Raw genomic sequence first — 25,266 nt, forward strand, 5'->3', positions numbered from 1 at the left:
CCCACCCACGACCCCCCCTCACTTTTACATCCCCCCCCCAATATAGGACCATGGAATCACGCTTCACCCGTGGCAAATCCCCTCTGCTGGAGCGCCCGCTGGGCCGCCCGCGGGGGGAGGTGAGCCTGAGTGCCTTCGCCCTGCTCTTCTGTGAGTTGGTGCAGTACTGCCAGCGCCGCGTCTACTCGGTGGCCGAGCTGCAGTCCAAACTGGCCCAACTGGGCCACCAAGTTGGCCTCCGCCTCCTGGACCCGTTGGTGAGCCGTGAGCGGGGCGGGCGCCGTGAGACCAAAGTGCTGAGCATCCTCCTCTTCGTCAAAGGCCCCGTGTGGAGGGCGTTGTTTGGGAAGGAGGCCGACAAGCTGGAGCAGGCCAACGATGACGACAAGACGTTCTACGTCATCGAGAGGGAGCCTCTGGTCAACACCTTCATCTCCGTGCCCAGGGAGAACAGCACGCTCAACTGTGCTGCCTTCACAGCTGGTTTGGTGGAGGCGGTGCTGGGAGCCAGCGGGTTCCCGGCCAAGGTGACGGCGCATTGGCACAAGGGCACCACGCTGATGATCAAGTTTGAGGAGGGGGTCATCGCACGGGACAAGAGTCTGGAGGGACGATGAGGGGGTCCCGACACTTGGAGGTGTCCCCTGTCCTCACACTGGGACACTCGCGTTGTTACGTGGCTCTATAAATGTTCTCTTGGCCCATTGGGTGACCTTCAACCTTGGGTGTCCATCAGTGGTGCCTATTGTCCCTCCTGGTGGCCCTTGGAACTACTTGGGGACATTGGGACCCATTGGTATCCCTCAGCACCAACCCCTGTCCTCACACTGGGACGCTCGCATTGTTACGTGGCTCTATAAATGTTCTCTTGGCCCATTGGGTGACCTTCAGCATTGGGTATCCATCAGTGGTGTCCATTGTCCCTCCTGGTGGCCCTCAGCCCCTCCTGGGGACATTGGGACCCGTTGATGTCACTCAGCACCATCTACCATCCACCTTTGGCTTCGTGTTGGAACACTTGAGTTGGTTCAGGTGCAGTAAATGTTCAGAACCTTCATTTCTATCAGTGGTGTCCGTTCTCCCTCCTGGTGGCCGTTGGAACTACTTGAGGACCCACTGATGTCACTCAATACAATCCATTGTTCTCCTTTGGCTTCATGTTGGGACACTCATGTTGTTTTCTGGTCCTATAAATGTTCTCTTGGCCCATTGAGTGACCTTCAATGTGGGGTGTCCATCTATGGTGTCCATTGTCCCTCCTGGCCCCTCCCTCCCTCAAACCTACATGAGGACGTTGGAACCCATTGATGTCACTCTACACCATCCATTGTTCTCCTTTGGCTTCGTATTGGGACACTTGAGTTGGTTTGGGGTTCAGTAAATGTTCCCTTGTCCTATTGGGTGACCTTCAGAGTTGGGTGTCCATCAGTGGTGTTGTCCCTCCTGATGGCCCTTGGATCTTCTTGGGAACGCTGGAACCCATTTGTGTCCCTCAACGCTCTACATTGTTCTCCTTTGGCTTCATGTTGGAACACTTGCATTGGTTTGTGTCTCAATAAATGTTCTCCTGTCCCATTGGGTGACCTTCAACGTTGGGTGTCCATCAGTGGTGCCATTCTCCCTCCTGGTGGCCCTCAGAGCTCTGTGGGGGCACCGTGTCAACACTTCGGCCCGGTTCTGTGACTGATGGGGTTGGGGAGACCCACGGACCCACAGCCCAGGGAAGGGAAACATCTCGTGATCCGTGAACAGTTTTATCATTCCCTCCAAAGGCAGAAACGGAAACAGAACCCTGTGCTCTATGTGGTGTTGTGATGTGAAAAACCAATCACCAAAAATCATCAAACCGTGACAGCACGACATCCCCCACAGCATCCCTGAGAGCTTCCACGCGTGACACCCCCCTAAAAACATCCATCACCCCCCCACGTGTGACACCCCCCTCTTATAACAAACAGCCATCACTGCATTAATTAAAAAAAAAAGAGTAGGCTTCTTGTTCTATGTGGTTGACCAACAGTTGACCAATGGTTGACCAGCAATGGACCAACAGTTGACCAATGGTTGACCAGGAGTTGAACAACGATGGACCAATGGTTGACCAGGAGTTGAACAACGATGGGCCAATGGTTGACAAGTAGTTGAACAACGATGGACCAATGGTTGACCAGCAGCTGACCAACAGTTGACCAATGGTTGACCAGCGATGGACCAATAATTCCAGGACACCAATGAAGTCCTCGCCAGCTCCATGTCCTCGGTAGTTGTCCCTGTTTCCTACAGTGTCCCCATGATCCCATCATCCTCTAGGGACACTCCATGTCCTCTGTGATGTCCCCATGATCCCATCATCATCTCCTGAAGTGTCCCAGGGTCCTCTATGCTGTCCCCATGTCTTTGCCATCCCTTAAGGAGTCCCAGTGTCCCCTCTGGTGTCCCTATGACCCCATCATCCCCTAAGGACACCTCATGTCCTCTATGGTGTCCCCATGACCATCATCATCTCCTGAAGAATCCCAGGGTCCTCTATGGTGTCCCCGTGTCTTTGCCACCCCTTAAGGAGTCCCAGTGTCCCCTCTGGTGTCCTCTATGGTGTCCTCATGACCATCATCATCTCCTGAAGAGTCCCAGTGTTCCCTATGGTGTCCCCATCGCCCCATCATCCCCTATTGAATCCTCACACCCCCACCATCCTCTGTGATGTCCCCAGGACACCCCAGGAAGTCCTCACCACCCTACTGTCCTCTGTGGGGTCCCCATTGTCCCCCATGGTGTCCCCACGTTCCCACCACCACCACGCTGTACCCAGAGACAGAATTTCAGAAAGAACATTTTTAACCGCCCCACTCCACAAAATAAAAAAAAAAGGGGGTGACATCAGGGGGAGGGACACCCCATCGGGTTGGGGTCACCCCATCAGGAGGGGCACCCAAACATGGTCATGGCCTCGGAGAATTCAATGAAGTCCTGGCAGAGCTGCTGCAGGTCGGCATCCTGGCACGACTCCTCCAAGGGCCACGCTTCCAGCCACGTGTCCTTGCCGATGAGGTAGGAGAAGCTGGGGACAGCAGGGGACAGCAGGGGACAACGGAGTCAGGAAGAGGCTGGCAGCCCGGTGAGGGATGCACAACCCTATACGAGACACTGGAGAAGCTCGGGATGCAGTGGGGTATGGATGATATGTTGGGTGGCAACGTCCCATGTCCCCGTGTCCCCATGTCCCCATGTCCCCGTGTCCCCTTGTCTCCGTGTCCCCATGTCCCCTTGTCTCCATGTCCCCATGTCCCTGTGTCCCTATGTCCCCATGTCCTCATGTCCCTTTGTCCCCTTGTCTCCACGTCCTCATGTTCCAATGTTCTCTTATCTTCGTGTTCCACGTCCCACGTCCTCATGTCCCTGTGTCCCCATGCCCCCATGTTACCAAGTTCCCATGTCCCCATGTCCAAGTGTCCGCATGTTCCTTTGTCCCCCGTCCCCATTTCCCCATGTCTTCATGTCCTCATGTCCCCGTGTCCCCATGTCCCCATGATCTCATGTCCCCATTCTCCATGTTCCCATGTCCCCATGTCCCCATGTCCTCATGTCTCCATGTTCTCATGTCCATATGTCCCCATGTCCCCACGCCCCCATGTCCCCACATCCCCATGTCCCCGTGTCTTCATGTCCCCATATCCCTGTGTTCCCATGTCCCCATGTCCCCATGTCCCTATGTCCCCATGTCCTCATGTCCCTATCTCCATGTTCTCATGTCCATATGTCCCCACGTCCCAACATCCCCATGTCCCCGCGTCCCCACATCCCCATGTCCCCATGTCTCCATGTATCCATGTCCCTGTGTTCCCATGTCCCCATGTCCCCACGTCCCCATGTCCCCCTGTCCCTACCGGCTGCCGGTGACCCACAGGTCAGACGCCAGCCCCCACACCAGGTAGTCCTGTCCCTTCTGGAGACTCAGCGCATCCCGGCACTGCTTGTGGCTCACGAAGGTCCGGTTGCTCCCAAGTGGGTCCTCATCGGTGCCTGTCCCAGAGAGAGGTGACACAGGTGACGTGCCACCCCAACATGGCAGGGACACCCACTGTGACACGTTCCACAATGAGGAGCCCCGGTCCCCAGGAGCTATGGGCATCTTTGGAGACATCACCCCATTGTTGTCACCACCCCTGGGTGTCATCGCCCCACTGTTGTCACCAGCTCTGGGTGGCACCAGTTCATTTCAGCTGTTCACCAAGCATCCTTGGGTGTCCCCAACCCACCTGGGTGACACCAAGCTTCATGGTGTCCCCAACCCATTTTTGGGTGACTCTAAACCTCATGGGGTCCCCAAGGACTCTTGAGTGTCCCCAGTTCATTTTGGGTGGCACCGAACCTCATGATATCCCCAGGGACCCTTGGGTGTCCGCAACCCACCTAGGTGACACCAAACTTCACGGTGTCCCCAATCCATTTTGGGTGACACCAAACTTCATGGTGTCCCCAAACCTTTTTGGGTGACATCAAACCTCGTGGTGTCCCCAAACCATTTTGGGTGACACCAAACCTCATGGGGTCTCCAAGGACCCTTGAATGTCCCCAGTTCATTTTGGGTGACACCAAACCTCATGGTGTCCCCAACGCATTTTGGATGACATCAGACCTCCTGGTGTCCCCAACCCACCTGGGTGACACCAAACCTCATGGTGTCCCCAAGCACCCTTGGGTGTCCCCAGCCCTCTGGGGTGTCCCCATCCCTGGGTGACACTCCCACGTCCCTGCAGGTGACCTTGTCCCCCTGTCCCCGGGGTGCTCGTACCCATCTTGATAACGGAGAGGATGGTCACGATGTAGTTGTCGTGGGACGATGTCTCCTCTGTTGCCACCACCTTCACTTTGTACACTGGGGAGGGGGGATGTCACCATGTCACCATCTCACAGCTGACCCCACTGTCCCCACTTTTCCTCCTCGTGGCCCTTTTTGCCCCTTTATTTCTCCCCTACTCCACTCTGGCATCCCAGTGCCTTCTCATGTCCTTCCGTGGCCCATCACATCCCCCTCCTCATCCCAGCAACATCCCCTATAGTTTTGTCCCCATAATCCTCCATTTCCTTCCCACACGCCCCATGTCCCCATGTCCCCATGTCCCTGGTGTCTCACCATAATCCACCCCTGGCTTGCAGGCAAGATCGATGCGCTCGTTGACTGTGATGGGATTGTCCTTCTTCTGTCGTGTGAAGCAGTTTTCTGTAGGTACACAGGGACAGGGCAATGACATTCCCTGTCGTGACAATGATGTGTCCAATCATGGCAATGGCGTGTCCCATGACAACAGTGACACGTCCCATCATGGCAGTGACGTCCCAACACATGGAGACATAGAGAAGGATTGGAGAGGGACACGGGGACACGGAGGTATTTGGGGACTGGGAAGATGGCTGACATGAGACATATGGAAGGGGACACTCTCTGTCCCCACGTCCCTGTGTCCCCATGTCACCTTCAGCACAGCGGCACACATCCCCGTGACAGATCTTCCTCAGCTGCCCACCGTCCTTGTCCGGGTGGTAGAAGCGGGTGCAGCGGTCATCTGTGGGGACACGGGGACATGAGGGGACACAGAGGAGATCACACAGGGACAAAGGGGGACGTGAAGGAAGAGGGTCACCAAAACGTGGGCAGGGGCATGGGGACGTGTGTGGGGACATAGGGGCATGCATGGGGAAATAGGGAAACACGGTGACATGGGGGGCTTGGGGACATGGGGGGAGTGGGGTGACAGTCATCAGGGATGTGATGGGACACATGGACAGGAGGAGGCAGAGAGAATGTAGATGGGCACACACGAGACAGACGGACTTTGTGGGACCCGGGGGTGACATGAGGGATAAGAAGGGACATGGGGACACACCGATCTTGTAGTAGCTGTAGACACTGACGGAGGCGGGCTGGATCAGTCCCACCTGGAAGTGCTGGTGGGCCCTGAAGGCGATGCACTCCTCCACTTGGTGGGAGATCTGCACACAGGACACAAAGATGTGGGGACAGAAGGCAATGACACCATGTCTTCACCCCATACCCAATCATCATCCCCTTCCTATCTCCATCCATGTCCCCATTCCCATCTCCATCCATATCTCCATCTCCCCATTCCCATCTCCATCCAAATCCCCACTCCTATCTCCATCCATGTCCCCATTCCCATCTCCATTCATGTCCCTATTTGTCACCATCTCTGTTCCTGCCCTTACCCACATCTTGTCCCCAGCTCCATCTGTCCCTGCCCAACTTCGACCTGAACCATTTCTTCTCCCATTTCTTGTTCCCACCTCCATACTATCCCATCCTTGTCTCTTTCTCCCACTCCAACCTGTCCCACCTCATCTTCATCCCCACCCCGTGCCACCAGGGTCTCCTGTCCCACCACGTCCCTTTCTCCATCCCATCCCATCCCATCCCATCCCATCCCATCCCATCCCATCTCGTCCCTGTCCCCAAGTCCCCCCCGTCACCCCCCAGTCCTCACCTTGTCCAGGTAGATGATGAGGTTGCTGCGGTTCGACAGCGAGTGGTCGATCTCAAATTTGGAAATGTACCTCTCCACTCCCTCCGAGAGCTGGGGGATATGGGGACACAGTGACAACACGAGGACATGGGAGAGACAGAGGTATAGGGGGACACAAGGGGGTTGGGGACACACATGGGGACACAAGGGACATGATGGCACAGCAATGTGTGGCCTCGTGCCCCCTGGTGTCCCCAATGTCCCTACGGCCCTATACTTACGCTCTTCAGGTCCTGGACATCAGGGGAGAAGCCGGTGAGCATGGAGATATCGAGGATGGACATGGTGGCATCCACGGTGTCCAGGAACCTGCAGGGACAGGGCTGAGACCACCTGCCTGTCCCCAGTCTCCTCTACAACCCCATTGCCCCCAGCATCCCCATCCCTGATGTCCCCGTTCCCACAAATCCCCGAGGGATGAGGTGGAGCTGAGACTCCTTTGCCTCCATCTCCCCATCCTCATTCCTGATGTCCCCGTCCCCAGCAACCCTATTACATCCCCTATCTCCCATGTCCCTGTCCCCAACAACCCCATTCCCTTCCCCATCTCCCATGTCCCTACCTACAGTGAGCTCTCCCTCTCTACAATGTCCCTGATGTCCCAAACACTTCTGATGTCCCCATTGTGTCCCACCTGGTGCAGATGGTGATCTTGACAGAGCGGATGGCACCTTCCAGGTCCCGGGCTGTGAAGGGAGATAAGGATGGTGATGCTACCCATGTGGGACATCAGGGGAGAGACAGGAGGAAACCAGGGGGACCAGGAGGGTCATGGGGACATGGGGATATGGAGGGACATGGGGATATGGAGGGACATGGAGACATGGTGGGACATGGTCATCTGGAGAATATGGAGATCTGATGGGGTGTGGGGACATGGATGGACATGGGGACATGGTGGGACATGAGGATCTGGTGGGACATGGGGACATGGGGGGACATGGAGATCTGATGGGGTATGGGGACATGGAGGGGCATGGGGACATGGATGGACATAGGGACATGGTGGGACATGGGGACATGGAGAGATGTGGAGGGACATAGGATCAGGTGGGATATGGAGACATGGGGACATAGAGGGACATGAGGACATGGTGGGATATGGGAATCTGGAGGATATGGAGATCTGATGGGGTGTGGGGACATGGAGGGACATGGGGACATGGATGGACATAGGGACATGGTGGGACATGGAGACATGGAGAGATGTGGAGGGACATAGGATCAGGTGGGAATGGAGACATGGAGGACATGGAGACATGGAGGGATATGGGGACAGGGAAGGACATGGGGACATGGAGGATATGGAGATCTGATGGGACACAAGGACATGGAGGGACATGGAGATATGGAAGGACATGGGGACATGGTGGGACGTGGGGAACTGGAGGGATATGTAGATCTGATGGGGTGTGGGGACATGGAGGGACATGGGGACAGTAGAGAAGGATTGAAGAGGGACATGGGGACATGGAAGGACACAGGGACATGGAGGATATGGAGATCTGATGGGATACAGGGACATGGAGGGACATGGAGACATGGAGACGTAGAGAAGGATTGAAGAGGGACATGGGGACATGGAATTATTTGGAGACTGGGAAAATGGGTGACAGGAGACACATGAAAGGGGACACGAGGATGAGGCACAAAGTGCCACGGAGGGGCGTGGAGGAGATGTTGGGGGACACAATAGGAACAAGAAGGGGACCGGTGGGGGACAGGTCAGGGGACAAATGGGGACTCACCTGTCTTCACATCCTCCACACTGACCCGCAGGTCAAAGTTGTCACACTTGTTTTCATTCTCGGGCACTTTGGCGTTGTAGACGGTCACCACTGTCATTGTCCCCTTGCCCGTGCCCTCTGCTTTCACAGTGAAGTCCTCGTTCAGCTTGGTCTGTGGGGACAGGGGACAGTGGGGAGGGGCAGGGACATCCCAGGACATAGAGGGGACAGCACCAGAATTGTCACTGAGGTGCCCCAGTGTGCCACACCTCCACCGTCCTGGTGGCAACTGTGGCACTGGAGGGTGACACCACTGATAAGGGTGACACTGGTGACCAGAGTGACAGCTGTGACAACAGTAACATCTGTTACAAGCATGACACTAGTGACAAGGGTGACACCAATGACTACAGTGACACTGGTGACAAAGGTGACACTAGGGACAAGCGTGACACCAGCGACAATGATGGCATCAGTGATAAGGGTGATGCCAATGGCAAGAGTGACACCAGTGACAAGTGTGACATCAGTGACAACGGTGCCACCAACGACAAGAATGACACCAATGACAACAAAGGTGACAAAGGTGACACCAGAGACAAGAGTGACACAAGTGATGAGACCGAAAGCTTTGGTGACATCTGTGCCAAGAGTGATGCTGGTGACAAGGGTGACACACAATGGCTGGAGTGGCATCAATGACAAGGATGACACCAGTGACAATGGTGATACCAATGACTGGAGTGGCATCAACAAGGATGACACTGGTGACAATGGTGACACCGAGGGCTGGATTGGCATCAACAAGGATGACACTGGTGACAGGGGTGACACCGAGGGCTGGAGTGGCATCAGTGACAAGGATGCCACCGGTGACAGGGGTGACACTGGTGACAGGGGTGACACGGCGCCGTACCTCAGCTGAGCGTGCCACCAGCGCGTTGCTGTTCTCGATGCGGTAGGTGATGGCGTTGGCACGGCGTGGCAGCAGCACCGACACGTCCAGGTTGAGCTCCATCTGCCTTGGCAGCACTACGTGGTACTGAGCCAGAGCCTGGAACACCAGGATGGTGGCCTGTGGGGACAACGGGGTCATTGAGGCTGGGGGACATCGCCTGGGCTGTTCACGAAAGCTTTCGGTTCTGGGCTGAGCCCCAACTCCAGGAGACATCTGGTGTCAGTGGTGAACATTGGGGATCTCAAGAGGTGATCCCAAAGGGCAGGAACTCTTTGGGATATGAGCTGTCCCCAAAAGACAGGATGTGTCCCCAGAGGGCAGGAACCCTTGGGGACCTGAGGTGTCCCCAAAGGACAGAATGCGTCCCTGGGGATCTGCGGGGACGAGGATGTGGGGTATCCCTAAAGAGGAGGATGTGTCCCCAAAGGACATGACATGATCCCAAAGGACAGGACATGTCCCCAAAGGACAGGATGGGTCCCCAAAGCATAGAACATGACTCCAAAGGACATGACATGCCCCCAAAGGACAGGACATGTCCCCAAAGGACAGGACATGTCCCCAAAGGACAGGATGTGTCCCCAAAGCATAGAACATGACTCCAAAGGACATGACATGCCCCCAAAGGACAGGACATGTCCCCAAAGGACATGGCCTGACCCCAAAGGACAGGGTGTGAACCCAAAGGACAGAACATGACCCCAAGGGACAGGACATGACCCCAAAGAATAGAACATGTCCCCAGAGGACATGACGTCCCCAAAGGACATGATGGTCCCCAAAGGACAGGATGTGAACCCAAAGGGCAGGACATGACCCCAAGGGACAGGACATGACCCCAAAGAATAGAACATGTCCCCAGAGGACATGACATCCCCAAAGGACATGATGGTCCCCAAAGGACAGGGTGTGAACCCAATGGACAGAACATGACCCCAAGGGACAGGACATGACCCCAAAGAATAGAACATGTCCCCAGAGGACATGACGTCCCCAAAGGACATGATGGTCCCCAAAGGACAGGACATGACTCCAAAGGACAGGACACGTCCTAGGGATCTCCAGGCTCTCAGACATGGGGTGTCCACAGGGGTCCCCATGGCCATAAGGCGACCCTCAACACCCCACGACCCCATCTTGCCCCAACCAACCACCACTCCCCCTATGGCTATGTGCGCCCCAGGTGCCGGAGGTGGGGGGTGGTCCGTAGCCCACCTGTGTGGATCCGTAGCCTCCACCAAAGTAGTTCTGCTGGGCCAACCAGCGGGCCACCGGCCCGGTCAGTTCGGTCTTCTCCATCTGCAGCAGTGCCAGCAGAGCGTAGGACGTCCCCTCGATGTTGTAGGTGTGGGCGTTGCGTTCCGCCCAGTGGGTGTCATCTGGGTGACACTGAGGCCTCAGCATCACCCAAAGGGGATTTGTCAACCCCCCCAGCCTCACAACCATGTCCCCTAAATCCCTTCTGGATGGACATGGGGACCTGGTGGGACATAGGGACATGGAGAGGGGTAGAAGAAGGACAGGAGGATGTAGAAGGACATGGGGATCTGTAGGGACACGCGGCCCTAGTGGGACATGGGGACACGGAGAGAGATAGAAGAAGGACATGAGGATATGGAAAGACATGGGGACATGGAGGGATGCGGTGACATGTAGGGACGTGGAAATATGGAGAGATGTGGGAACGTGGAAGGACATGGGGACATGGGGATATGAATGGACACGGGGATCTGTGGGTCCGTGGGGATACGGAGGGGACATGGGGGGACATGGGGATATGAATGGACACGGGGATGTGTGGGTCTGTGGGGATACGGAGGGGACATGGGGGGACATGGAGATTCGTCACCCCCAGCACCTAACCTCACTTCCCCCTGCCTGGATTTGCTCCCCTTTGGGGACATCACCTTTGGAGAACTTCATCAGAAGTTTCTCGCTGTTGAGTTTCCGCGTTAGGGCCAGGGCGTAGGAGCTCAGGGCCACGGTGTAGGGTCGAGTCAGAGATTGGTATTTCCGGGAGAGGTAATCGGAGGCTTTGGCAATGCTCCCATCCAAGCTCTGAGCAGAAAGGATGATGATGTGGGTTCTCGGGTGGCTGTTATAGGGGTTGGGCACCTCTCCTCCCTCCGCCCCCACACGTTGCTGAGCACTGGGTTGCTCACTTTCACGTAGTTCTTGCAGATCTTCTGGGATTCCTGCAGCGCGGTGAGGACGAAGGCTGTCAGGGACACACTGGGCTCCGCACCGTGGTAACCTCCCTGCAAAATGAGGAACAAAACCTCAGATTCTTGGGTTTCACAGCAAGCTGCGTCCACCCAACACTTGTCCCCATCACCCAGTGCAGTTTTTTTCCCCCACAGTTGCCCATCCTTGAGCCAACGGGTCTTGATCATGAATAGGAACAAGGTTTCGGGTCTCCCCCCATACCACCATCTCCTTATGGATGACAGGAGCATCTTCTTGGAAAAGCCCATCTGGCTTCTGCTTCTCCAGGATGAGCCATTTGATGGCTCCACAGACCACCTCTGGCTTGATGTCCACCATGTTGATGGCCATGGCAAAGACCTTGGCCACGTAGGCTGTCAACCTGAGGATAGGAAGACTCAGTGTTGCATCCAACGTTGTCAACCAAACCCCCGTGGTGGTGGTGGGAATGGGACCCTCACCAGGTGCTGGATGGGCGGTTAGTGAAGGCAGCAAATGAGCCGTCGTCTTTGCGGAACGCAAGTTGTTGGGTGTAACCTGGTGGGCAGAGGGCAGTTGGCCAAAGTCCGTGTCACCTAGGGATGGCTTCAGGCCACCAACCCCTTGTGGTGCCCATCCCAGCATGAACCAGTAGATCTAGAAATGCCCGAACTGGTAGCACCCAACCTATGTGAATGGGTTGGAACAGGACGGTCCCTTCCAACTCAACCCATTCCATGGTTCTATGATCTTGAAGGTCCCTTCCAACCCAAATCATTTCAGGATTCCAAGGTTCTATGATCCTCAAGATCCCTTCCAACTCAACCCGTTCTACAGTTCTATGACCTTTAAGGACCCTTCCCACCCAAACATTCCATGGTTCTATGTCTTTTCCAAAGACGCAGATGCCCTTAGCCCCTTGGAAGACAGCTTCATTTTGCACCCTAAAAGATCCCTCTTTTCCTCTCCGGGATGCTCTTACCCTTTTTAATCAATTCGATGGCCTCAGCACGGCGGTTGATACCGAAGGTCTCCCACTGCATCGTGCTGTCCAGGTAGTGGACAGCAATGACGGTGGGTGTCATCCCAATCATGTTCTGCTCCCCACAGCCCGACGGGGTCACAATGAGGTGTTTCAGCTTGGTCCCATCAATGGCTTTCTCCACCAGGATGGACACAGGGTTGCCTGGAACAAGGGAAAGGGAGATGTCAAGGAGGAGTGTCTTGTCCCCTCCCAGCCCGCCCCGTACATCCCTTCTCCCATGCTATCACCTTGAATGCTGACTTTGGTCTCCGACTCGGTGTTGGGCACGATGTCAGAGAGGTTTGCTGCTTTCACCTTCACTTCCTGCACTCCGTCTGTGGGGCAGGGAGAGGCCAGGATGGAGGTGGGTGGCCCCAAATCCTTCCTCCCCCCTTCCTTGAGATGACCCGGTCCCACCCCACATCCACAGCAGGATGTCCCTTATCCCCCAAGTTGCCCCAAATCCATACCAGGATGTCCTTTTTCCCCTGAGATGTCTCCACTCCACAGTAGGATGTCCCTGATCCCATTGATACCCCAGAGGCCAGCAGGACAGCCCTCCAACCACACTACTTGTCCCTCGTCTCACAGTATGCTCCAGTCTTGCCCTCGGTGGTGCATCCACCACACTTCACACACACGGTTGTCTTTCCCAATTTCCCTTCTTCTCCCACTCATCCCGTGGGATGAGACTCCACAGTACCAGACAGGGGCCACTCACTGTTTCCCAACGTCTTTGGGTCAAGCTCAACTATCTTCACTGTCTTCTCCAGCCTCATCCCTTCGGGCTGCAGAGGAGAGAGACCCACACTCAGTGCTGAGCTGATTTGAAGTTTCCCCTTCCCAACCTCTCCAGGTTGGCCAAGAAAGTGCGCCAGCATCAACCATCACATGGCAGATCATGGGACAAACTGGGAGACCTCCAGGGGACAAGGTGGGAGAGTCCCAGGAGACCACTTCTGAGAACAGATTGGGGATCCTTCATCTCTGGGTACCAACACCGGGATGAAGTGTGGACGATGATGCCATCAGGAGGAGCTGGGGACGTCGGAGGACCAAGGTGGCAGCAAGTGCTACTCACCACCACTCTGAGCTTCTTCTTGACACCATCAGACACAAAGCTCTCCCAGACAGCCGCCTTCACCTCGACGTCGTGCTGCCCCAGCTGCAAGGGCACGATGACGAAGGGCACGGCGTGCGACGTCTGCGGCTCCAGTTGTAAGATCTGCTGGTAGCGTGTCTTGGAGGTGGATGCGCTGCACAGGGCCGGGTTGTACATCAGCTCCACGCGCACCTGGGGATACAGAGAGACACTGGGTTCAGGCGGCCACAGATCCCCTACAAGTGCTGGGGTGAGGCACCGACCTTGATCTTGCTCTTCCAGTAGTTGTAGAGGATGGCGCGGACCTCCACCTGCTCGTTCCTCACCGCCGAGTAGGGCAGGCGCAGGTCAATGAAGAACTCCTTCATCACTGTAATCTCGTAGGGGTCGGCCACGCACAGCCCTGTGGGTTGAGGATTATGAGCTGATTTGGCCCCTTGTGGTCCCAGGGACATCCCCGAGGCTTTGGGAAATCTCTCCGAGTTCCTTCAAGGTTTGCCTGACCCCTCGAGTCCCACAGACGTCCCCAAAGTTTGGAATAGGTCTCCAGAGTTACAAATCCTTCTCACATTTTGGAGACCCCGCAAACTCCAAAATAACCCCTCCAGATTTTGGGGACTCCTCAAGTTCCATAGATGTCCCCAGAGCTTGGAATATCTCTTCAGAATTACAAGTCCCTCTCTCATTTTGGAGACCCCTCAATCCCCATGTTAACCCCTCCAAGTTTTGGGGACCCCTCAAGTCCTAGAGTCCACCCCCAAGATTTGTGTGAGTCTTCTAGTTCCCAGGAACCTCTTCCTCCTCCATCACGTACCCTTCTTCTCAGAGAGACTGACAGCCAGGACCTCCCACGTGGTGATGGAGTCTTTCAGGTATATGGGCAGTGTCTTTGTGGAGATGCTAGAGGGGATGCAAACCACCAAGGGGGTTAGAGTCGGCTCCACATCTGGACGGAGGGGTGCAAGCAGCCACCAAACTGGACCAAGATGGTTATAGCTTGTCCCCTGACTAGACCATGGGGTGTAGGTGGCCTTGGAGCTGGACTAAGGAGTCAGTTGGTTCCAAGGCCAAGTGTGCCATATATTGACCTCACGTAGACTGAGGGAGTCATGGCTTGTCCCCAGTTTGGGCTTGTTGGGGTCCAGATCCTATTGGGTAGGAGATCATGGATCCCCACATTGAGATATGGGGTGGTGGTTGTCCTCAGGCCGGGGTTGGAGTGGTACCTCTACTGGAACGGGGACGTTGGGCTCACCCCAGTTCATTGGGCGGTTCTGTCAGCTCCTCCACCTGCCACAGCCAGCTCTCTGGGAAGAGGCTCCGTGAGGTGATGTCTTCATCGGCCAGGAAGGCATCATCCGCCTCACCTGGGGATGGCAACAGCCCTCTCAACCACATCCGTGTCCACGGGATCCCATCCGCTGGAATCATCCCCAGCACAACCCAACTTTCACCCAAGCGTTGCCCAATGCTTAGGCATTGCCTAAATATCAACCAAGCTCATCGTAAGCTTCACAGGAGCTTCGCTCATGTTTCACCCAACCTAAACATCTCCCAAGATACGTGCAAGCATCACTTGTGCACTGGTCACACTTTACTGTAGCTTCCCCAAAGCATCACCCAGTCTTTGCCCAAATGTCACCCAACCTTTCTGCAAGTATCAGCTGAACTTTGCCCCAAGATCTCCCTGTTGCTGGGCCATCACTGCCCAACCTTTGCCCCAGCGTCACCCAACCACTTCCCAAACATCTCCCAAGACATGCACCAGACCACTCATTCATTGACCACAGTTCACTGAAGCTTCCCCCAAGCTTCACATGAGCTTCACTCACGCTTCACCCCACTTTCGCCCAAGGTACACGCGAGCATCACTCACGCACTGACCACCCAAACATCACCCACTCCTCACTTAACATCCATCCAAGCATTTCTCAAGCTCTGCCCATCCGTCCAGCCCTCCCTGCTGTCACCCCACTGCTCCCAGCACTTGCTTCGAGCCAGCTCATAATGCAGGTCGCGCTCCTCGTCGCGGATGCCCTTGATGTACAGGCAGCAGTTGAGGAAGGCGTCGGTGCAGGCTTTGCCATCGAGGATGTAGGTGGCCCGTTTCTCACAGCTGTAGCCCATCAGGTTTTCCTTCATGCCATCCTCACAGCACTTGCGCAGGTTCCTGTCGTTGTACTCAGCCACTGCCAGCACCAAAACAACCCGATGGCATCCGACCTCGCGGCCCCATCGGGGATGTGGGGTGCTCTGGTGTCCCTCAGGACGTGGGACAATCCAGCGTTTTGGGTGATGGGACAATGTGGTGTCCCTGAGGACCCAGGACACGCTGGTGTTCCCAGTGCCACCTACTCTTGGTGCCCTTGTACTTGATGAGCTTCACGGAGCGGCGCTTGCGTTTTGCAGGTTTTGCACATTCGACCTCTGGGGGAAAAGGTGACATTGGTCAGGATCCAGGTGTCACTTCCCAGAGAAGACAGGTGTCACACCCCACACCCCGGGGCCACGTCCTCCACCCCTGAGGTGTCACACCTCCATCTCCACGATGTCACCCGTGGGTTTCATCCCCATGCTGACACAACTCCACTTCTGAGGACATCGCATCCCCATGCTCCGCATGTCCCACCCCTCTGGTGTCTGTTCCCCTTCCCATTGTGTCACCCACCACCTCTCTGTTCCGTTTTGATGTTCACATTTGTAGCCAGGCTGAGGCCGGCATCGGCGAAGACCCCCACGTGGTCCCTCCCACTGCCCGGGGTGCAGCCGATGTCACTCTTCTCCACTGTGTCCCACACCTGTGGCCATCAAAGGGACAACCCTGAAAGATCCTCCTGCCACTGGGGGGATGCCGGGGACAGCAGAGGGTGGAACTGGAGCTCCCACCTGACTCTGGGTGAGTTTGTTCTTGTTGAGGACATAGACAGCCTTGTCCACTGCCACCAGCCCCACGTGGGCTTTGTGGTCACCCTCGATGCGCAGCCGCATGGGGGTCCTCGGCTCGTGCACACGATTGTCGGCCTCCGATGCTCCCTTCACCACCAGCTGCCGGGGACACAGCAGGGTTGGGGAATGCAAAAAGCCCCCACCAGCCCTAGGAGGTGCCCCATCTGTTCCCCCACAGGCCGTTGGATTCCTGGACAACCAACGGCTGTGTCCAGGTTGGCCACCTGAGCCACCCGTGGACCACGCAAAGCATTCATGAGATGCCCAAGGGCACCCATGGGCTGCCCAAGCTCTGCGTAGGAAACCTCAAGGGCATTCCAGCTCTCTTGAAAAGCAAACACTGCATGGGCCACCTGATTCCCCAATGGACCATCCAAACCATCATGGGCCACCCACTCCTCTCAAAGGCCACCTAAATATCCTATGGGCTCCTCAAAGACACTTCGCCCTCCCAGGGACGTTCAGACCGCCCAGCAGCACCCAGCTCCCCCAAAGATGCTCACATGCCCTCCAAGATATCCAATCTCCTCAAAGAACGCCTGAGGTTCTCGAGGCTCATTGGGCCACTCGAATTTCTACTGGGCCATTCAAATTCCCCGAGGGCCACCCAGGTCCTCAAGGACACCCAAGACCACAGGGACACCCCAGTCCCTCACTGGGTCATTCAAGTTCTGCAAGGGATTTCCAAGTAAAAAGGACACCCAAATCACCCTTTGGGCCATCCAAAATGCCCATTAGCCACTCAAGTTCCCCAAGGGCCACCCAAGCCTCCGAGGACCTGCAAGTCTCCCATTGGATCTCAAGTCTCCCAACCAAGATTCCCATTGGATCCTCAAGTTTCCCACGGGCCATCCAAGCTCCAATGGACACAAGTCCCCAACGGGCCACTCAAGTTTCCACAGGGCCACTCAAGTTCCTCTCCTCAAGCCCTCCTCCACAGGGCTATCCAAGTCTCCTAAGTCCTGCAAGTCCCCCGTTGGGCCACTCAAGCTGCCCAAGTACCCGGTGAGCCCTCCAGGCACCCCCAAACCCCACAGGGAGCCACCCAAGCACTACACGATCCTCTCTGAAAGCCAAGTGAGCCCCTTCCAAGGGCCAACCAATGCCCCAGCGGTCCTCCCCCAATCCAGAGATGATGGGGACACGCTCACATTGCCCATGCAGGTGTCCTTGACGTCGACCCAGACCGAATCAGCCACGATCTCGCCAGGTTTCACGTGGTAGTAGGCCACGATACGGAAGGAAGGGATGAGGTTGGCCGTCACGGGAAGTGACATAGTGACCAGGCTCTGGTCACCTTCCCTTGGCTGCCGTCCCACATGGACGATGTGCCCCTTGCTCAGGATCTGCGGTGGGTAAGAAAAGGCCGAGTGGGTGGGTTGTCTGGACCCCAATGGAATGGGGCTGGGGGGTGGCAGAAGTCGTGTGTGCTCACCAGGTAGGTGAAGTAGGAAACGGATCTGCGGACATCCTCTCTGTTGCTCTTGAGATGGAAGTTGACGGGGAGGTTGTCCCCGGGCTGTACCTGGCTGGCACCCACCGCCAGGTGCAGGTAGTTGCCGGAGTTCCCCTGGCTTTGATACGCCTCAGCCACCATCTGCTGCGAAGCCTGGCGCTCCGGGGGCAGATCCTTCTGGGCTGTCCTCACCTGCAACACGGGAGGCATGGTGTGTCAATGGGGAGAGGTATGAACAGGGGCAGGGGGTCTTGACCACCATGGAGGTCTTGGTTGCCATGGATGACTTGGCCACCATGGCGGTCTTGGTTGCCATGGATGACTTGGCCACCATGGAGGTCTTGGTTGCCATGGATGACTTGGCCACCATGGAGGTCTTGGTTGCCATGGATGACTTGACCACCATGGAGGTCTTGGTTGGCATGGATGACTTGGCCACCATGGAGGTCTTGGTTGGCATGGATGACTTGGCCACCATGGAGGTCTTGGTTGCCATGGATGACTTGGCCACCATGGAGGTCTTGGCAACCATGAAGGTTTTGGCTGTCATGAGTTACTTGTTCACCTTGGAAGCCTCAGCCACCCTGGAAATTTTGGCTGCCATCAATGTCTTGGCTGCCATGAATGTCTTGATTTCCATGGATGATTTGGCCACCATGAAAGTTTTGGTTGTCATGGATGATTTGGGGACCATGGAGGTCTTGGCCACTTTGAAGGTCTTGGCTGCCATTCATGACTTGGCCACCATGAAGGCCTTGGCTACCATAGGTGACTTTGTCACCATGGAGGTCTCAGTCACTATGGAGATTGTGGCTGCCATGAAAGTCTTGGCTACCATGAGAGTCTCAGCCACTATGGAGATATTGGCTGCTATGGATAATTTGGCCATCATGGGTGATGGCCAAATTATGGTCATCATGCATTTTTTTGCCACTGTGAAGGTCTTGACTACCAGGAATGACTTGGTCACCATGAAGGCCTTGGATACCATGGGTGACTTGGCCACCACAGACATCTTGGTTGTCAGTAGGGCCTCATCTACCATAGATAACTTGACCACCGTGGAATTTTCAGCCATCATGGAGGTCTTGGCCACCACGGATGACCTAGTCATCCACCCCAACTCTGCTGCTCTTGGTCTTGGCCATCCTGCTTGTCTCAGCCACCCTGCCCACTTCGGACACCTTGGTTCCCTCTGTGTTGGTCATTTGGGGTTTGGTCCCCTTGATTGTTGTCACCATCCCTGATTCCAGCCATCATGGCTCACCCTGGATGCCCTGCTCCATCCCAGACCCAGGTCCCCATTCCCTGTCCCCACTCACAGTGATGGGGACAGAGTTCTTGTTGGCTGGCATGTTGAGGACCAGCTTGGCTTTGCCATCTCGCTGGGTGGAGACGAGGCCCTGGAAGTTGTCGGCCTTGACGGGGATGCGTGGAGCCGGGGAATTATCGGGGTTGGTGACATAAACCTGTGGAGGATGCAGTATGGCATGGGACACCGTGTGAGGACGTGGTTTGGGGACATTCAATGAGGATGTGACACGAGGGCATGGCACAGGAACAAACCATGGGGACGTGGCACAGGGACACGACGTGGGGACATGGCTCAGAATGGGGTTGTGACACATGGTGTGGGGACACACCGTGGGGACGTGGCACAGGAAAATGGCATGGGGACATGGCTCAGCCTGGGGACACGGCACAGGGGAGGTGACACAAGGATGTGGTATGGGGACAGACACCAGGTGACACAGGGATATGACGTGGGGGCAGACAACCCCATGAGATTCCCTCTTTTCCATCCCCATTCAGAAGACTCCAGTGCCAGAGGGGCCCCATCCCCCCATCCCCATCCCTGTCCCCATCCCCGTCCTTGTCCCCATGTGCCATTACCGTCAGATCGAAGGGCATCCCTGGCTTGAAGTACTTGGGGGTGTGGGTGAAGTGGATGGTGTACGGGGACGTCACGATGCGGATGCCGCTGCGCTGTGCCTCCACCATGTCACTGCCTGCGGTGGCCATGGGGACAGTGATGTCACCCAGTGCCAGGACGAGGCTCCTGGCCCCCCAGCGTCCCCCTGCCCAACTGTTGATAGCCCTGCCTGCTCCCATCCTCACCATCTTCATCCCCATCTTTCCTTATTTCTGCAGTCTACCTCCTCACCTTGTCCCCATACCTCCCTGTCCTTGTTGCCCCCATCCAGATCCACATGTCCCTACCCAGGACCCTCTGTGTCCCCAGTACGTATCCCCAAACCATCCCAATGCATTGAGGACTGTGACACGAAGCCAGACACGTCCCTCTGTCCCCGTCCCCACGTCCCCCTGCACACCTGACTCTGTGAGGACGGTGACGGTGACGTAGAGCGAGTGTCCCACCAGCTCCTGGAGGTTGGCAAAGCGCTGACGCAGCATGGCCATGGGCAGCACGACCTCTCCGTCCCCATCAGTCACCTGCAGCACAGGGTCAGAGGGACAGGGGGACAGCCACGGGGATGGGGATGGGGACAGGGGATGGGGACAGGGGACAGGGCCACCTTGACGCGCTGCAGGGTCTGGGGGATGGTCTTTCTCTCGTCATCCACCATCACACCAAAGAGGGCGAAGGCTGTCCCCTGCAGATTCTTCCCATACAGGTACCTGGGGACACATCGCTGCTGTCACATCGCGTCCCCATCTCTGCCTGTCCCCGTATCTCCAGCATCAGCTGTCCCCATCGCATCCGTATCACTGTCACCCAATGCTCCCACATCCCACTCTTGTGCAGCCCTGCCTCCCCACCACCCTGTGTCCTCATCATCCCAAATCCCACCACCCCATGCAGGCATCACCCCAAACCCACACCACTCTAATCCTCCTCCACCCCATGTCCTCATCGCCCCAAATTCCCAAATCACCTTATCCCTACCAAATTGCCCTTACCACCCCCAAATTGCCCTTATCCCTACCACCCCCTAACTCCCACCACTCCATGTTCCTCATCACCCCAAATCCCCACCACCCCAAGTCCTGAGGGTGATGACCTTCATCCCTACCACCCCATCCACCCCATGTCCTCATTGCCCTCATCCACATCACCCCGCATCCCCATCACCCCAAATCCCCATCACCCCATGTCCCCAGTCCCTCCCATCCCTGGCTGTATCACACCCAGGTGGAATAGGACCGTCCTCCCCATCGTGACCCCCCACCCTCAGTCTGACCCCAAAACAAGAGGTTTTGGGGTGTCCACCCCACCTGGCTTTGATGAACACCCGGAAATCCTCCTGCCGGTCAATGTAGAGGAACTTCTCCTGTGGATCCAGAGTCACCTCAAAGCTCGGCAGCACTGTAGAGGAGACGCTTTGTGGGTCCAGGATTGGGCACGAGGGACCAGTGGGTTTGGGGTGGAGACTCCCCTACCCCACCGTACCGTATTCCTTGACTTCAAATTGTGTGCTGAAAACCTGGTCCTGCGAGTCTTCAAATTTGGCCGTGATGGTCCACGTCCCCAGGCTGGAAAACATGGGGATGGGGTGAGGAGACAGGGACAGGGACAGGGACAGGGACAGGGACAGGGTGCCCCATTCTGGGAGGTGACACCCACCTGACCACCTCTGGCAGGTTGTGGTTGATAGAGAAAATCCCATTCCTCTTGGGGGAGGACACGGGCACTTGCTTGATGATGACGTTATCGGGTGTCTGTGGGGAGGTAGGACAGGTGGGAAGGAGGGGATGGGTGGCACTGTCCCCATGTCACCATGTCCTCCTCGTGTCACTGGGCCACTCACCTTGACCTCCACGATCACCGTCTTCAGCAGAGGCTGCATGAAGCGACTCAGGGCGAAGAGACGGCAGAGCACTGGGAGGGGACACAGGGGACATGGTGGGGACGTGGTGGGGACACCAAGGGGACATCAGGAGGAGATCGCAAAATGAATTCTGGACCCCAATAGAGGCTTTAAAGAGGATGGCCCAGGTCTTGGACTCCAATACGTCCCCACGTGGGTGCTGGAACCCAACGGGGACATCATGGGAAGGTCCCCAAATGGATTCTGAACCCCACTATTTCCATACGTAGTTGCAGGACCTCAATGGGACATCAATGAAAGACCCCAAAATGAATTCTGGACCTCCATAGGGAGCATAGAGAGGATGACTCCAAATAGGACCTGGACCCTAATGGGGTCCCCATCCCCATAGGGATGTCCCCGAATGGGTTCTGGAGCCCAGTATTTCTCTATGTGAGCTCTAGATTCCAATGGGGACATCATGGGAAGGTCCCCAAATGGGTTCTGGATCTCAATGGGAATCTCATGGGGACGTTCCAAAATGGACCCTGAAAACCTATAGGGGTCAAGAAGAGGGTGGCCCCAAATGGACCCTGAATCCCAATGGAGACATCACAGGGATGTCCTCAAATGAGTTCTGGACTCCAGTATGTCCCCATGTGGGTGCTGGATCCCAATGGGAACATCATGGGAAGGTCCCCAAATGGATTCTGAACCCCAGTGTATCCCAGCATGGGTGCTGGACCTCAATGGGGACATCAATGGAAGACCCCAAAATGAATTCTGGACCTCCATAGGGTGCATAGAGAGGATGACTCCAAACAGGTCCTGGACCCCAACGGGGACATCAATGGAAGACCCCAAAATGAATTCTGGACCTCCATAGGGTGCATAGAGAGGATGACTCCAAACAGGTCCTGGACCCCAACGGGGACATCATGGGAAGGTCCCAGGATGGGTCCTGACCCCTGAAGAAGGGACACAAAAAGGACGGCCCCCAAATCCCAAGGCCAGCAGCCCAGGACTCACCGGTGGAGCCGGGGGTGTAGATGGGTTTGTCGGTCTGCAGGAAGATATGGCCGCTCTGTAGGGACACCAGCAGCACCTTCTCCAGGGTCACCTGTCCCACCCGTGCCACCACCGAGACAAAGTGCTTCCCCACCACCTGCGGCAGCAGCTTGACCGGCACCTGTAGGGACAGGGGGAACCGGGGGGCAACCATGGTCAGGGGACCGGGATGGGGACGCTCTGAGGTGACCGTCCCCAAAGACACCAAGAACCCCAAAATACTGACCCCAAAGACCCTGAAGTGATTGTCCCCATGAGCACTGGGGTTACCATGGGTTCACTGCGTTCCGTGACCAACCCTAAGGACACCAACAGGGCTGCCCCCAAAGACCCCAAGGTGACCAACCCTAATGATACCAACAGAACTGATCCCAAAGACCCCAAGGTGACCAACCCTAATGATACCACCAGGACTGTCCCCAAAGACCCCAAGGTGACCAACCCTAATGATACCACCAGGACTGATCCCAAAGACCCCAAGGTGACCAACCCTAAGGACACCAACAGGACAAACCCCAAAGTGACCAACCCTAAGGACACCACCAGGACTGTCCCAAAGACCCCAAGGTGACCAACCCTAAGGACACCACCAGGACTGTCCCCAAAGACCCCAAGGTGACAGTCCCCAGTCTCATGGTGAAAGTCCCCATGGACTGACATCAGGGTCAGGTTTAGGGTTAGGGTTAAAGTTACGGTTAAGATTAATGTTAAGGTTAGGATTGGGATTAGAGCTGAGATTGGGGTTGGGGTTGGGGTTGGGTGACACCCAGCCGAGCGGTGACACGGGGTGGGGACACACCTTGATGGTGGCGGTGGCCATCATCCCCTCTGCGGGGTTGAGCTGCTTGCGGATCTGGAAGAGGACTTTGCGCTTTTGGGGGAAATCCTGCACCAGGATGTTGGCCTCGGTGGGGGAGGTCAAACCCGGAGCCTCCAGCACCACCTGCTCGTCTGTGACCAACCGCAGCACCGCCGGGGTCACCATGGTCACCCTATGGGGTCACTGCATGTTATGGGGGAAAGCGTCCTGGCCCCAAATCTCCAATGGCAACATCCCCTTGATCTGCCCCAAAACGGCGCCCTGATCCGGTCCCAAACCTCTCTGGGGACCCCATGGCATCCCTGAGAGCCCTTCGTGGGCCTATGGCAACCCAAATCCTACACTGCAGCCCTATAACCCCCACTGCAGCCCTATAACCCCATTGCAGCCTTATTGCACCCCCCACTGCACCTCATGACATCCCTGTACACCTATAACCTCCACTGCAGCCCTATAACTCCCACTGCAGCCCTATAACACTGTTGCAGCCCTATTGCACCCCAAAGCACCCCACAACATCCGTTGTACTCCTATAACCCCCACTGCAGCCCTATAACTCCCATTGCAGCCCTATAACACTGTTGCAGCCCTATTGCACCCCAAAGCACCCCACGACATCCGTTGTACCCCTATAACCCCCACTGCAGCCCTACTACACCCCCACTGCACCCCATGATATCCTCTGTACCCCTATAACCTCCACTGCAGCCCTATAACTCCCACTGCAGCCCTATAATCCCATTACAGCCCTATTGCACCCCAAAGCACCCCATGACATCCCCTGTACCCCTATAAGCCCCACTGCAGCCCTATTGCACCCCCAAAGCACCCCATGATATCCCTTGTACCCCTATAAGCCCCATTGCAGCCCTATAACCCTCACTGCAGCCCTATTGCACCCCAAAACACCCCATGACATCTCTTGTACCCCTATAAGCCCCATTGCAGCCCTATAACTCCCACTGCAGCCCTATAACCACCACTGCAGCCCTATTGCACCCCAAAGCACCCCATGACATCTCTTGTACCCCTAAAAGCCCCATTGCAGCCCTATTGCACCCCCACTGCACCCCCACTGCAGCCCTATAACCCTGTTGCAGCCCTATTGCACCCCAAAGCACCCCATGACATCCCTTGTACCCCATAAGCCCCATTGCAGCCCTATAACCCCCACTGCAGTCCTATTACCCCCACTGAAGCCCCATGACTCCCTTTGCACTCCTATAAGCCCCTCTGCACCCCTATAAAACCCACTGCAGTCCTATAAATCCCACTGCAGTCCTTTGAGCCCCGTTGCACCCTATGACCCCATTGCATCCCCGTGACCCCTATTGCTCTCACTCCCTTCATCCTACAGACATCACTGAAACCCTGTGAGCCTCTTTGTAACCCCTATAACCCCCATCACAGCCCCATAACCCCCACTGTACCCCTATAGGCACCGCTGCAGCCCTATAAATCCCATTCCCCCATATCTACCCCTGGGATGGGAGGGGGTCCCAGAAAGTGCATGAGGGGGGTTCCATATGGGGTGGGGATTCTGAACTTGGGTTTGTAGGGGGGGGTCGCACAAATTGAGATGAGAGTCCTGGGTTTTGGGGTTCTGTACGTGAGAGTGCTTTATTGAGGATATAGGGACGTGGCCGTATGGGGGATCCATTTGGGTTGGGGG

The 25,266-nt window shown here is 56.2% G+C and overlaps 2 protein-coding genes across 2 annotated transcripts in view; one reads left to right on the forward strand and one right to left on the reverse strand.

Moving 5' to 3' along the window:
• Window positions 1-41: 41 nt before the first annotated feature.
• On the forward strand, window positions 42-1,590 carry TRAPPC5 (trafficking protein particle complex 5). Its single transcript, XM_003214146.4, has one exon. The coding sequence runs from the start codon at window positions 51-53 to the stop codon at window positions 615-617; it is 567 nt and encodes a 188-aa protein (XP_003214194.1). The 5' UTR covers window positions 42-50; the 3' UTR covers window positions 618-1,590.
• Window positions 1,591-2,812: 1,222 nt separating this feature from the next.
• Window positions 2,813-25,266, reverse strand: part of C3 (complement C3) — a 23,023-nt gene continuing 569 nt past the window's right edge. Inside the window, exons 2-40 of the mRNA XM_010728327.3 lie at window positions 23,574-23,766; window positions 22,736-22,895; window positions 21,707-21,777; window positions 21,523-21,617; window positions 21,349-21,431; window positions 21,174-21,264; window positions 20,474-20,576; window positions 20,270-20,390; window positions 19,830-19,945; window positions 19,259-19,405; window positions 17,916-18,128; window positions 17,632-17,826; window positions 16,421-16,579; window positions 16,203-16,332; window positions 15,890-15,961; window positions 15,526-15,723; window positions 14,790-14,901; window positions 14,349-14,434; window positions 13,798-13,937; window positions 13,514-13,726; window positions 13,154-13,220; window positions 12,681-12,767; window positions 12,391-12,594; window positions 11,891-11,966; window positions 11,652-11,811; window positions 11,387-11,482; window positions 11,132-11,282; window positions 10,440-10,603; window positions 9,183-9,341; window positions 8,288-8,438; window positions 7,174-7,225; window positions 6,761-6,848; window positions 6,501-6,590; window positions 5,886-5,991; window positions 5,475-5,564; window positions 5,135-5,221; window positions 4,793-4,876; window positions 3,885-4,020; window positions 2,813-3,058 (exon numbers count right to left, since the gene is read on the reverse strand). Coding sequence (XP_010726629.1) covers window positions 2,917-3,058; window positions 3,885-4,020; window positions 4,793-4,876; window positions 5,135-5,221; window positions 5,475-5,564; window positions 5,886-5,991; window positions 6,501-6,590; window positions 6,761-6,848; window positions 7,174-7,225; window positions 8,288-8,438; window positions 9,183-9,341; window positions 10,440-10,603; window positions 11,132-11,282; window positions 11,387-11,482; window positions 11,652-11,811; window positions 11,891-11,966; window positions 12,391-12,594; window positions 12,681-12,767; window positions 13,154-13,220; window positions 13,514-13,726; window positions 13,798-13,937; window positions 14,349-14,434; window positions 14,790-14,901; window positions 15,526-15,723; window positions 15,890-15,961; window positions 16,203-16,332; window positions 16,421-16,579; window positions 17,632-17,826; window positions 17,916-18,128; window positions 19,259-19,405; window positions 19,830-19,945; window positions 20,270-20,390; window positions 20,474-20,576; window positions 21,174-21,264; window positions 21,349-21,431; window positions 21,523-21,617; window positions 21,707-21,777; window positions 22,736-22,895; window positions 23,574-23,766 — 4,888 coding nt within the window. The 3' untranslated portion in view covers window positions 2,813-2,916. The remainder of the gene's footprint in view (window positions 3,059-3,884; window positions 4,021-4,792; window positions 4,877-5,134; window positions 5,222-5,474; window positions 5,565-5,885; window positions 5,992-6,500; window positions 6,591-6,760; window positions 6,849-7,173; window positions 7,226-8,287; window positions 8,439-9,182; window positions 9,342-10,439; window positions 10,604-11,131; window positions 11,283-11,386; window positions 11,483-11,651; window positions 11,812-11,890; window positions 11,967-12,390; window positions 12,595-12,680; window positions 12,768-13,153; window positions 13,221-13,513; window positions 13,727-13,797; window positions 13,938-14,348; window positions 14,435-14,789; window positions 14,902-15,525; window positions 15,724-15,889; window positions 15,962-16,202; window positions 16,333-16,420; window positions 16,580-17,631; window positions 17,827-17,915; window positions 18,129-19,258; window positions 19,406-19,829; window positions 19,946-20,269; window positions 20,391-20,473; window positions 20,577-21,173; window positions 21,265-21,348; window positions 21,432-21,522; window positions 21,618-21,706; window positions 21,778-22,735; window positions 22,896-23,573; window positions 23,767-25,266) is intronic.

The sequence above is a fragment of the Meleagris gallopavo genome, unplaced genomic scaffold, assembly GCF_000146605.3.
Source record: "Meleagris gallopavo isolate NT-WF06-2002-E0010 breed Aviagen turkey brand Nicholas breeding stock unplaced genomic scaffold, Turkey_5.1 ChrUn_random_7181001957369, whole genome shotgun sequence".
NCBI classification, from domain to species: Eukaryota; Metazoa; Chordata; class Aves; order Galliformes; family Phasianidae; genus Meleagris; species Meleagris gallopavo.

Bases quoted from the DNA above. Each gene is read 5' to 3' on its own strand.
- TRAPPC5 (XM_003214146.4), top strand. From the start codon at position 51: ATGGAATCACGCTTCACCCGTGGCAAATCCCCTCTGCTGGAGCGCCCG.